The following is a 13,979-nucleotide window of genomic DNA, read 5'->3' as shown; positions in this document are numbered from 1 at the left end:
GTCAAGGTTCCAAGCAACACCCCCAATGAAAGAAGACTCTGAGGCTTGAATTTCCTCAAAGTTCCATTTTATTGAAGATGTCATATTGGCACATTTGGGAAAACCCGAATCTGAAAGCTTCCAGTTTTCCCTACCCAAACGGAAGTTCAAGTCCCTGCCCATCACATGATCCAATCAGGCACCACCCAAAGCTGAAGATACCTCCCAGTCACCTCATGTAGCTGCAGGGCACTTTGGCCTTGATTCTCTGAGAAAAGAATGTTATTTTGACTACATATCACCCATACTCTATTTATTTATTTATTTATATTTATATACCGCCCTATCTCCCTAAGGACTCAGGGCGAGTCCTCCTCTCTCTTGCACGTAAGATCTTCATCCAGGCTCAACCAGAGGTGAAGTAGAAATATCTGCACAGGTCTGTGGTCTTTCCAACTCTTTATTTCTTTTACATTACATCTATACAATTCCCCCCTCCCAATTTCCCACAGTAGAAAATGTGGCAGGCCTGAAGGCCCAACTGTAAAAGATGGCTTCCAGGTCTGACAAACTTTTCTTTTGAGTCAAATTCAATTCATGGGGACTTAGTGGAGACATCTGCACAATTTTCTTGATCACAATGAAAAGTTTGTTTTCCCCTGGTCTTTCTGGAAGGCTTTCGATTTCCTAGTCTGGCAGCAGTCCTGGGAAACTTTGGCAATCTCCCATCAGTTTATAACTTTGAAGCAAAGAGAAATTTCCCAGGTGCTGCCACCTGGTGAGGCACATCCTTAATATTCCCCAAATGTAACGTGCTGCAGTCACGTTTGCCAACAGAGAGGGTGCTGTCCTCCTCTCTCTTGCACGTAAGATCTTCATCCAGGCTCAACCAGAGGTGAAGTAGAAATATCTGCACAGGTCTGTGGTCTTTCCAACTCTTTATTTCTTTTACATTGTTTTTTATGTCAATTCCTCCCAGTTGATTTATCGTGGAAAGCATTACATCGACATTCAGAGGAGACAAAAGAACAAGTCGACGTTTGAGCCTGTCTTGTCAATTTCTGGAGTTGATAATACTGATGGGCTGACAGTATCTCCTATTGGCCCCAGGAGTGAATAGCTTCAGCCAAATCCAAAGGTGCTGCACCTGAACACAAACAACTCCTGTGTATAGCGTCCCCACAGAACGGTCAGGGGTATCCAAGTTCACACAATAAACCATAGTTTACTTAACCATGATTAACTGAATAAACCTCAGCAGGCTGGGTTTGCACAGCACACCATACATGGTAGTTTGTGTAAACTGCAAGACTTCTATTTCTACATCTCAGACGAAAGCAAGCTGCCTTTATTTTATCTGTGACTTAAATTAAAGTAGAATTGAACGAAGAGCTCACATTCAAGTCTAGTGTGGTTTATTTGTGGCTTCAGGAAACCAGCCGCTTTGATTTGTAAACTATGGTTTGCCCTGGGAGGGCGAACCAATCTGTTCTAGCTGATTCCAGGAGTGCAATCCCATAGTGCGATCCTGCATGAATAAAATATGGAGATTCAATTAAGGTGCATATTTTTTTCTTCCACTCTTGAAATGTTCAAGGACATGACATACTAGCATATTTCTCCTAGCAAAATTAAGAGTTGAGCCTAGAAACGTGGGACTGTTTGGTTTTCATATATATATATATATATAATTTTTATTGTAGTTTTTCTTTTCCATAACTCTAATACATAGTCAAACAGTATCATTTTTATATACTTTGGGTTAATAGTTCAAGTAAAATCTACCATATATATATATATATATATACATGCAGCAGACTGATACCCACTATGAAGATGTAGCACGACCACGAACACGAAGCCAAACAACAGCAATGCAGCTCACCAGCTCAAATCCCCCTGCAACTCAGACTAATCTGAGCACAACCAAGCTCCCACCCAAACAGCACACACCCCCAGCCAATCAGAGCACAAAAAACCCCTCATCCAATCAGAGCACAGCCAAGCTCCCACCCAATCAGTTCAAACCCCCACTAGCAGTTAAAAAGGAAGAAACAGCTGCAATCACACATTGCTCCCAGAAGCACGAAGCTGAAGCCTGAAGATGGCGAATGAGACTTTGTCGAAACGTCGCCAAGACACTTCCAATTTTACGCGGGAGAAAACCCGAATAACCAAAGACCTACATACAAACACCTGCGAAAACCTCAGAAAATATATATATATATATATGTATAGGTTTTCACGGGTATAGGTATGTAGTCTTGGCATATTGGGGTCTTTTCCCGTGTAAGGTTGAGGGTATCTTGGCGACATTTCGACAAGGTCTCACTCATCATCTTCAGGCTGGTGTCTTCAGCTTCATGCCCGTGTGAGCAAAGTGTTTTTCAACTTCCTTATGAATATTACCTATTTTTATTTCTGTTGTCTGTCCATCTATACCATTTTCCCCAAACCGCATAATATTCCGAATCATCTTTTTCTTTTAATTCTAAGGTTAGTTTATTCATTTTGGCACATTCAAATATTTTCTGGATAATCAATCCCTCTAGTGGACTGTCTGGTTTTCATCCCCCCCCCTTTCCTCTCGATCAAGAGAAATAGAGATAAAAACCTTCCAAAATAGCACAACCCTTTCATTTTCCAAGGCTGTTCATCTGCAGCCTTTGACAACTGCGGAAGCCACCCACTTGGAATTTATTTTTTTTAAAAAAAGGAGGGGAATGAGGAAATGATAAAGCTTCCTCCTTATGACCCCCCGCCCCCCAGCACAAGCAATCATCATAAGGCTTCATTGTTTTATGAAGTATCCCCTCTGCCTGGCAGATATCAGAATGCTTAAGATTAAGTGGCACAGTTAGCAAATTAAATAATGTTTTACAAAGTACCGGATGACTCTAGAGATTAGTAATGGGGTAAGGAACTCTTCTGCAACTAGGTCACCATTTTAGAGCCCAACAGCTCCTGGTTGGTAGCAATTTATAATAAGGTGGGGGTGTCTTAATTGCCAGCAGGTGTGCTGGGTGAATTAGATTAGCTACATTTTCTAACCTCACCCACTCATCCAGCTTTCTTTTTTTTTACAAAAAAGAATAATAATATTGCTATAAATGGCTGGAAATAAGGACCTAAGACACTGAGAAAGGAGTAATAACTCTTGGTTTCTCCCCCAGGACCAACTTTTCAAAGGATTTAGGCCAGGGGTGGAATGCTCCCGGTTCGGATTGGATCACCCAATCCGGTAGCAATGGCAGCGGGTGGTTCAGAAAACCGGTAGCAAAAATCCCTGACCACCACCCCTGCCCCAGCTGAGCCGCAAGATCATCAGAGGTTTTTTTTGTTTTTACTTTTAAAAGCATTTTTTCTTCGGCTGAAAAAATGCTTTTAAAAGTAAAAAAAAATAGCCACTGATGATCGCGTGGCTCAGCTGGGATCGTCAGAACCCTTTAAAAGCATTTTTTCCAGAACCTCTTTGGCCAAAAAGGTTGTAGAAAAAAAGGCTTTTAAAAGGCTCTAACGATCCCAGCTTAGCCGCACAATCATCAGAGGCTTTTTTTTTACTTTTAAAAGCATTTTTTTCAGCTGAAGAAAAAATGCTTTTAAAAGTAAAAAAAAAAACTTCTGATGATCATGCGGCTCAGCTGGGCATGGGGGGTGGGCAGGGATTTTTGCTAGTGGTTTTCCAAACCACCCGCTGTCATTGCTACCAGATCAGGCAATCCGGTCTGAACTGGGAGCATTTCACCCCTGGGTTCAACCCTAGGCATACCCATAGTTAACATATGACAAGAATCCCTAGTGCCGCGTAACGGGGTGAGCTCCCGTTACTTGTCCCAGCTTCTGCCAACCTAGCAGTTCGAAAGCACGTAAAAAATTGCAAGTAGAAAAATAGGGACCACCTTTGGTGGGAAGATAACAGCGTTCCATGCGCCTTTGGCGTTGAGTCATGCCGGCCACATGACCACGGAGATGTCTTCGGACAGCGCTGGCTCTTCGGCTTTGAAACGGAGATAAGCACTGCCCCCTAGAGTCAGGAACAACCAGCACGTATGTGCGAGGAGAACCTTTACCTTTAAAGGAAATCAGGAAAAAGTCTGTCCTTTGGAAGGACAGATACTGAAGCTGAAGTTCAAATAGTTTGGCCATCAAATGAGAAGAGAGGACTCCTTGGAAGAGACTCTGATGTTAGGAAAGATGAAAGGAGAGACAGTGGGTGAGATGGTTAGATGGTGTCATCTTACGCAATGGACATGAATTTGGGCAAACTTCAGGAGATAGTGGAGGACGGGGGGGGGGCATGGAGCCATTGAGGCTTAGGCATGATTTAACGACCGAACAACAAAATGCACAAAATGCTATTTCAATTGGTGAAGATGTGTTTAGTCTGTTGTATGAATACACAGATTGTAAAGGCAGAGAAGTTCCTTACTCACAAGCTCCCATTCATAGATCGGGAACAACTCAATGTAAGACTTTTTTTTTTTTAAAAAAAGAATGAATTAAACACTAACTGGATTTATACAATAAAGTAAGGCATAATGTAATTGGTATAGCATTAATCTACTGAGCCACTTGTAGTAATATGCTGGGTTTAGTACTAATATGTTAATTAGTAAATTAACATATCGATACATTTACTGTATGAATGCACTTCCACAAGCGTGAGGAAAGTCACATTCAAAACATCTATTCTCTTTCATACTTTTGTAAAAAAAATAAAAAATCAATATCCCTTTTTCTAGCTTGGTCTCCTCCAGATGCATTCAGTGTGATCCACGATTGGCTTGTAGGATTGGGCAATATTATTCTGCAGGGTGCAGGGTACATGTTCCAATATTTCCAGAGTCTATTAATCCTTACTTTATTCTATAAGTCAACACTGTATGAAAAACATTCCATATTTCAGATGAATGGAGTTTGGTCTAGTGGTTAAGGCACTAGACTAGACACCAGGAGACTGGGAGTTCTAGTCCCACCATAAGCATGAAAGAATGATTTTGGGCCCATCTCCAGGTGACTGAGACTTCTAACCTTGCCTCAGCCATGAGAGCTGATTGGGTGGTTTTGGGCCAATCACCAGGAGACTGGGAGTTCTAGTCCCTCCTTAGGCTTGATATAGCCAGCTGGGTGTGTTTGGGCCAGCCCAGCCCGGGGGAAATAAAAGAAATATATGTGTTTATATATATATGTGTGTGTGTGTATAATATAACGAAGGATGGAAATAAACAAAACCATGAATCCTACTGCGAGTCACAGTGAGGTTGCTGGCTTTAGCAAAGTCAGGGGGTGGTTGAGCAGCTCAAGCACCTCGTGACTTCGGGGCAAGCGCCTCCTCCGTTTTCAGCCCCGTCCACCCTACAGGGTTGTTGTTGTTGAAGTATGGACTTGTAGGATAGGTGGTGGTGGGGGGAGGAGGAGGAGGAAGAAAGCTTGCGCTGTGTGCCTCCCCAAATTGAACCGGTCGGGGCAGGGCGAACTCCGGCCCAGTTGCACCGAGGCAAACTCCAGCTCCTGGGGTGGGTGGGAGAAAATATTCGCAGAGGGAGAAGAGAGGTGGAGAGGATGGGTGGGTGGGAAGGTGAACCTACACCTCCACCCCATACGCCGCTGCTCCAAGGTGCGCTGTGTCGGCGCCTCGTGGGTTAATCCGCGCGCGTCCCTCCGCCCCCCCCTCCCCGTCTGTCTCTCTGTCTTTCTCCCCCCCTCCAAGCTTCCTCGCGCTCCCTCCCCGGCGCCCTGGGCTGAGCTGAAACGGGCGAAGGGAGGCTGGGGGTGGGTGGGTTGCTCCGCCGCCGCCTGAGCCGGGGAACCCGAAGTGCCGGTCAGTGATGGACTGGCTGCCATGACAACCCCGGGAAGTCGGCGCGGGCGTGTCTGCGTGAGCCGGGCGGCCAGCGGGCCATTCCGGCACTGGGGAAAGAAACGAGCCGGCCAGCCCGGGGAGAGAGACGAGCCGGCCGGTTGAACGGCAGGGGGACCCGCCAGCCGCCGCCGCCTTGAAGCCGGTGGAAGTCCGCGGCGCGCTTCCCACCCAGCCCGGGAGAAAAAGCAGCAGCTGGACTCGCTCGCTCGCTGGCTCGGCCGGCGGCGGACAACTTGCCTGGGCTTCGGAGGGGTTTTTGCATTTGGGCACGTCGGGACCGTCGCCTCTCCGCCCGGAGCCGCGGGACTTTGGGGGAACTCTTGGCCGGCGGCGGGCATACGGAGCGCTCCGGCTCCAGCTGGCCAAGCGAAGGGATGCCTGAACTGTGCATTGCAAAGCGGGGCTCGTGAAAGCAGCGGAGCGGCCGGCCACCTTCTACCACCGCTTATTTGTATTTATTTTTTTCCCCCCTTTCCCGGGCTGCTGCTGCTTGCTTGCTTCTTCTCTTGCCGGCTCGGCTCGGTTCTCCCACCAAGCAACGCCGTCTCTGGATTTCGAGGGGCTCCGCCGCCGCCCCCCTGTGGAAAATCTCTCCATTGTCACCCCGTCTTTTTTTTTTTCCTTCCGTTTTTCGGGCTGCTTGGTCCCCTTTGGGGTCTGCGCTTTTTTTTTTTTGCCCGAACCCCCAATCTGGGCTGGATTTCGCCTAACGCTTAACTACTGCCCCGCATCCCAGGATGGGGGTCGCTGGGGGCTTGGTTCTGCCCTGGCGGTGCCTGGTGGTCGTGTGTCTCAGGCTCCTTTTCCTTGTGCCCGCAGGAGTGCCGGTGCGCAGCGGAGATGCCACCTTCCCCAAGGCCATGGACAACGTGACGGTCAGGCAAGGAGAGAGCGCCACACTCAGGTAGGAGCGCAGGGTTGCCCTGGATTGGGGAGGGGGGGCAGTTGGGGAAGGAGGGGTGGGTGGGTGGGTGGGGAAAGGAGCGGGGTTAGTCCTGGGGGAGATGGTGGAGAAGTGCGGCTTGGAGGGTTGTAGGTTTTGGGTATGGGGGTGATACGTCTTGGGGAGACAGTTAAGATCCTTTTTGGGGGGGACGGGGACGGGGACGGGGACGGGGTGGGGGGGTTGAAAGAAAGCAAAAAAAAAAATAGTTGCAATCTGGTGACTCTTGGTGGAGTTGGGGATGATGGGTCTGGTCTTGCTCTCCCCTCTCCTCTTGTGAGAGGCTGGGACTAGGGCACATTTCTGCTTTACCTTCTTGGAGGTGTGGTTGAGAGGATGGAGTAGTAGATCGCCTCCTCCAAGCGGAGCTGATGTTTGTCCAGCAGCCAGGCTATAAAGACGAGGCTAATAACCACCCACCTTGTCTCCAGAAGGGGCCGGTCAGATGGTTTGCTGTGATGGTTGGTTTTGAAAAACAGTCGCCTTTTTCTGGAAAGCGGAGATGCGATTCGGGCTGGGTTGTCCTCTCTTGGCTGTTCTTCGCGGGAGGGGTGGTAAAGCTGAGAAGGTCTGCTGTCTTTTGAGACATGCGAGAGTCCAAATCCGGCTGAGCCAGGGTCTTAAGACTTGTCTCCTGTTCTGGGAATGATATTTCTCGGTTGTTCCACTCTTGAAACTTGATGCTCAAAGTCTGTTTCCCCGAGAAGCTGTAGACTGCTTGTCCCTTGGAAAAAAGGCCTTAGGCCAGGGGTGCCCAGCCCTGGCAACTTTAAGAATCCTGGACTTCCAACTCCCAGAATTCCCTTTGAAGTTGCCAAGGTTGGAAACCCCTGCTGTAGGCACCGACGGTTCAGACAGGCCCACGTCTGAGCCTTTGGAAAGCTGATGTCATGTTTCCACTCAGCACTGTTAAGCAATGAAATCTGTAATTTGTTGATACAGCAAGAATTAATGAGCTTAATGTACAGCGCAGAATGATATACCACAAGGAGTTGCATAACCGGGCTACAGATGTAATACCAGCTTTGTGCCACTTTAATGCTTATGGGCTTCTCGGCGGAATGTTAGAGATGTCAGAATTCGATGATGAATTGGGAAAGCGCAATTTTATTATTATTATTTTTTTTATTTTCCCAGAATTAGAAAGGAAGGTTCTTTAGAAAGACGGAGAAATGCTGCGGTCAGAACACGGCTGTGTTCCTAAATTATCTGACTATTTCTGACTATCAGAAATAAACGATGTAGAATATGCTGAAACTCATTAATACTGAGTTAACATCGTGTGGTTGATGTTAGCTGACTGTAAAGGAACTACGCTCAAGTTAGGCCATGAAGCTTTAATTTTAATTAGACCGGTGGATCATGTAGATAGGAAAACAAAACAAAAACAAAACCAAATCTTAGTGATAAAGGGTAAAAACACAGAAGATACAAAATTGAGAGTTTCACATTTTTTTCTTCCTACTACCCCTTGGAGCTTTAAGTAAAGGTAAAGGTAAAGGTTCCCCTCACACATATGTGCTAGTCGTTCCCGACTCTAGTGGGCGGTGCTCATCTCTGTTTCAAAGCCGAAGAGCCAGCGCTGTCTGAAGACGTCTCCGTGGTCATGTGGCCGGCATGGCTCCAAGCCAAATGCACACGGAACGCTGTTCCCTTCCCACCTATTTTTATACTTGCATTTTTTACATGCTTTCGAACTGCTAGGTTGGCAGAAGCTGGGACAAGTTACAGGAGCTCACCCCATTACGTGGCACTAGGGATTCGAACCACTGAACTGCCGACCTTTCGATCGACAAGCTCAGCGTCTTTTACCCACTGAGCCACTGCATCACTTCTGGAACTTTAAGTAGAGTATAGTAAAAGATGATGTCAAATACCATACAATGATGGATGATGATGACGATGATGATGGCAGTGATGATGATGATGATGAAGAAGAAGATGACAGTTTTTCCTATAAGGATTTGGCATCTATTAACATTTGAAAGATGGAGGGCAAAAGAAGAAGGGGACAACAGAGAACGAGGTAGCTGGATGGAGTCACTGAAACAGTAGGCATGAGCTAAAATGGACTATGGGGAATGGTAGAGGACAGGAAGGCCTGGAGGAACTTTGTCCATGGGGTTGCGATGGGTCGGACAGGACTTTGCAACTAACAACAACAAACATTTGGGCAGAAACCCCTTCTTCCCGTCCACACTCAGGACCCAAGGGTTAGCACATCCCAAAACACAATTGAAAGAGAGAGAAGATCTTGAGTTGGGTATCCAGGCTTGCTATTTGTTGAAATTGCATGTTGGTTTTTACCCTTGTTCACCCCCTTAGTGGTAATCCACTGTGACCCAAATGTTGGAGAGCTAGGAAAAAACTTGACAAGTTCTTTTGTCTTAAGGGTAGGAGGAAAAAAAAAAGTATCTTTTGCATATTTTGTTTCAATCTTGGGTTCAGTTCCAGGCATCTTCAGCCAGTAGAACTACACAAAGGGAGGAAAATATGATGTCATTCTATCCAAGGCCCTGGTGGACCACTGCTAGTGTTTGTGGCCAGTGACGGGCCATGTAGACAGACTGTTGGATACAGTTGGGTTCACACAATGTGCTCGGCCATCTGGTTCTTGTAGTTTGGCCTTAAAGTGTTCCATGAAGCCAGCTATTGTAGTTTATAACAGTCTAACAGGTTTTGGACATGTTCTTAATAAACACGAAACAAATCTAGTGGTTAAATAATGGTAGGCACGTTCTCTGTAGAAATCGAATGTTTTTTTTTTATTGGATTTCTTTATGTTTTGTGCAATAATTCAGTACACGTTATGTATTTTACAATATTGGATTTCTTAAGCTACAGAAGAGGTCCCAGAAAATGGGGGCTGTAGTTGGTAAATTGAAACATTCAAAGATTCATGTGTTCACGCAGGCACGAACACGCATACAAACAACATTCTTTTTATTATTATTTACTTTATTCATTAAACATGAAACTCAGTCAACTGAACATTCAAAAAGGCATCACAAATACCATTGACTGGTGCTAATGATTGACACGGGTTGCTGCTAGCATCCTAGGTATCAACCAAGTACCTTCTTAAGATGTACGATGTTCTGAGTAGTGCATTTTTTTGCAATTCCGCTGGTGTCATTGCAGGAAGCTGCAATTTGTTGATGTATATTACAAAAAAAAAATTGATTAATAAATAAATTAATTAATTAAAAATAAAATTCTTGGACATAGTACCAAGTGCCCCGATGACAATGGGTATCACTGTTACATGTTTCATCCATAGCTGTGTAGTTTTGATGGCCAGGTCGCGATATTTCATGATTTTTTCCAGTTCTTTTTCTTCGACTCCGGCATCTCCTGGTACCACGATGTCAATAAATTGTATGTTTCGGTTTTCGAGAACTGTGATATCTGCCGTGTTGTGTTCCAAGTGATGATCCGTCTGAATTCGAAAGTCCCACAAGATCTTCCACCTTCTCGTTTTCTATAACTTTTTCCACTTTATGTTCCCATGACTTTTTGGATACATAAAGTGGAAAAAGTTATAAAAAAATGTTATAGTTGTTTATTATTATTATTTATTTTATTCATTGAACATGAAACTCAGTCAACTGAATATTCAAAAATACATCACAAATACCATTGACTGGTGCTAATGGTTGATACGGGTTGCTGCCAGTGTCCTAGGTATCAACCAAGTTGTTGTTGTTGTTATTGTTATCATCATCATCATCACCATCATCATTGAATTGTACCAGTAGTGTCATTGTTGAAGAAATTGTTATTTTCTAGGGGGGAAATGAAGAGCCCTGCAAAAGGCGAGGAGCAAAATGAAAATTCTAATAAATCTTTTTTTGGGGGGGAAATATTTTAGGCCATTAGGAAGGGATAAAAAAGCTTTGCATAATTATGTGACTCAACATGAAGCCGCAAAACTTGCTTCCGGTTCAACAATTAACTGTTAATAGTTGTTAGATTTGGTGTTCCTTTCAAAAATATTTAATCTAGCCTGACCTGACTTTGCTTGTGGGGGTACAAGAGTTTTTCTGTAATCCTCTACGTTTCCTCTGAGTAGATCAGGGCAGCAGCATTAGGTTTTCTATCCATATTCCTAGCAGAAATGACGATGCACAATAGAACACACTACTCCAGGTTTCCAAACCAGGTTACAGACCAGTGTTGTAGCTACCCGTTGCTTTTTGAGTTAACCTGCACGAAAGGCTGTAACACAAAAAGGAAAAAAAAGAAAAAAACCCTAACAATTCTTCTGGGGTTTTGGATTAGTTTCCTCCAGTCAGCTGTTCCTGCGAATTTCCTTTCCTGCACTGACATATTCCCTCTCTCCTTGTCCAACCATTGCAATGCTTGTTAGCAGATCTGTATTCATGTTCCTTCCCAGGGTTCAGGCTCTGGCTCACCATTCCCATGAAATATTCATCTCATCTTGATGTTTGTAAAGTTCAGAGGCTGAACTTTTTCTTCCTCTGAAATTATTTATTTCAAAACTCTGGACTATAAAAGTGTAACGCTGACCTGTTTTTCCTCCTTCTCCTTCTACTCCTCCCCCTCCTCCTCTTTTCCTCCCCTCCCTTCCTCCTTCTTCATCTCTTGCTCCTTCATCATCTCCTCCTCCTCCTCCTCCTCTTCTTCCTCCTCCTGTTCCTCCTCCTCCCCTCCTCCTCCATCTCCTCCTTCCTCTTCCTTTTCCTTCTAATTTTCCTCCTCCTCCTCCTTTCCTCCTCCTCCATTTCCTTTTCTTCTCCTAATTTTCCTCCCTCTCCCTCCTTCCTCCCTCTCCTCCTCCTCCTCCTTCTAATTCTCCCCTCCCCTCCCCTCCTCCTTCTCCTTCTCCTCCTCCTCCTCCTTTCCTCCTCCTTCTTTCCTCCTCCTCCATTTCCTCCTCCTTCATCTCCTTTTCTTCTCCTTCTAATTTTCCTCCCTCCCTCTCCTCCCTCCTCCTCCTTCTAATTCTCCCCTCCTCCTCCTCCCTCCTCCTCTCCTTCTCCTCCTCCTCTCCTTCTCCTCCTCCTCCTTCTAATTCTCCTGCTCCTCCTCCTCCTCCTCCTCCTTTCCTCCTCCTCCGTCTCCTCCTCCTTCATCTCCTTCTCCTCCTCCTTCTAATTTTCCTCCTCCTCCTTTCCTCTTCCTCCTCCTTCTAATTCTCCCCTTCCTCTTCCTCTTTCTCCTCCTTTCCTCCTCCTCCCTCCATCTCCTCCTCCATCTCCTTTTAATTTTCCTCCCCCTCCCCTTCCTCCTCTTGATGCTTTTTGCCTTAGCAGGAGAGGTCTTAACACTTAGGATAAACCCTTTCACAACTACCTATGATTCGTTGGCATTGCACTCAAGCATTTAAACAATTGGACTGTCCTCTGTATTGCGGAGGCTGAACCCTATGCGAAGTCTTCAAGTCATTGCTAGAACCAGATGACATAAACTAGGGTTGCAATTCCCACTCCCTCCACAAATGTTGCAATTCCCCCTCCCTCCACAAATGTTGGGGTGGAGGAGTGGAGGCTCTGTTCCTTCTTGCACTTCTTTAATAGCAGTAGTGCTTAGACTTATACCCCGCTTCATAGTGCTTCACAGCTCCCTCTAAGTGGTTTACAGAGTCAGCATATTGGGCCCCAACAATCTGGGTCCTCCTTTTACCGAAACCCAGAAGGATGGAAGGCTGAGTCAACCATGAGCCAGTCAGAATCGAACTCCTGGCAGTGGAACGCTGAGTTCGCCTGCAAGACCGCATTCTCACCACTCCACCACCATGACTCAACTACCTGATGACCCTAGGGGAAAATAGAACTGCAGTTTGACCATCTGCATCCTATTCTGAGATTTGGTTCCACAAATCATGCAAGTTTTGCAACAATGTGATTTATTGACTGAACCACTATTGTCTGGTTAAGAATAGGATAGGATAGGATAGGATAGGATAGGATAGGATAGGATAGGATAGGGATGGGGATGGGGATGGGGATGGGGATGGGGATGGGGATGGAAGGGAAGGGAAGGGAAGGGAAGGGGAGGAGAGGAGAGGAGAGGAGAGAAGAGAAGAGAAGAGAAGAGAAGAGAAGAGAAGAGAAGAGAAGAGAAGAGAAGAGAAGATGGAATGGAATAATGATAGGATAGGATGGGGATGGGGATGGGGAGGGGGAGGGGGAGGGGGAGGGAAGGGAAGGGAAGGGAAGAGAAGAGAAGAGAAGAGAAGAGAAGAGAAGAGAAAGAAAAGAAAAGAAAAGAAAAGAAAAGAAAAGAAAAGAAAAGAAAAGAAAAGAGAACATATTGGCCTGAATTTGCACAACACCCTAAGCCTTTTACTAGGTTTATTTGGTTTCCTTTTGATCAAAGGAAACCAAATAAAATGGCCAAACATGGTTACCAATGGACTTCATGGGCTTCTCTGGGAATAAAGCTTGGCTCAGGGACATCTTTATCCTTCCTAAATTCTTCGACCATGATAGGATATCCATAATCCTTGGCTTTGCTTGGTTGATTTTGCCATTCACAATTTTTATCTGAGCTTCAGTTGAAAAACTGTCCTGCAGTGAAATCACTGGGAGCAGAAGATCTTCTGGGAGGGAGAGACTCAACTACTGGTAGTCCTCGACTTACGACTGCAACAGAGCCCCAAATTTCTGTTCTTCAGTGAGACATTTGTTCAGTGAGTTTTGCCCCGTTTTACAATCTTTCCTGTCACAGCTGTTAAGTGAATCGCTGCAGTTGTTAAGTTAGTACCCTGTTTCCCCTAAAATAAGCCATCCCCTGATAATAAGCCCAGTCGGGCTTTTGAGCACATGGACTAAAATAAGCCATCCCCTGAAAATAAGCCCTCCCTGAAAATATTTAAACGCATGTGCAGCCGGTCCCTGCCATTTCCTCTGATTTCCTCCATGCACCCCAAAATCATAAGACCTCCCCAAAAATAAGGCCAAGCACTTATTTCAGGGTTCAAAAAATATAAGACAGGGTCTTATTTTCAGAAAAAAACATGGTTGTTAAGTGAATCTGGCTTCCTTCATTGACTTTGCTTGTTGGAAGGTCAAAAAAGGGGATGATATGACCCCCTGGGGACATTGCAATGTATGAACCATTTGCCAAACATCTGATCATGGGGATGCTACAAAATGGTCGAGTCACCTTTTTCAGTGCCGTTGTAACTTTGAACGGTCACTAAATGAACTGTTGCAAGTCAGGGACTAT

At 45.4% G+C, this 13,979-nt stretch overlaps 1 protein-coding gene across 4 annotated transcripts in view; it reads left to right on the top strand.

Annotated features, from left to right (window-relative positions):
- The first annotated feature begins 6,579 nt into the window (after positions 1-6,579).
- Positions 6,580-13,979, top strand: part of LOC131203860 (neurotrimin) — a 449,992-nt gene continuing 442,592 nt past the window's right edge. For all 4 annotated transcript variants that reach the window (XM_058194540.1, XM_058194542.1, XM_058194541.1 and 1 more), the window contains exon 1: positions 6,580-6,746. In XM_058194540.1, coding sequence (XP_058050523.1) covers positions 6,580-6,746 — 167 coding nt within the window. The remainder of the gene's footprint in view (positions 6,747-13,979) is intronic.

This window comes from Ahaetulla prasina, chromosome 9 (assembly GCF_028640845.1).
Source record: "Ahaetulla prasina isolate Xishuangbanna chromosome 9, ASM2864084v1, whole genome shotgun sequence".
Taxonomy (NCBI): Eukaryota; Metazoa; Chordata; class Lepidosauria; order Squamata; family Colubridae; genus Ahaetulla; species Ahaetulla prasina.
The sequence above is the reverse complement of the archived record's forward strand: the minus strand, read 5'-3'. Positions and strand labels throughout refer to the sequence as shown.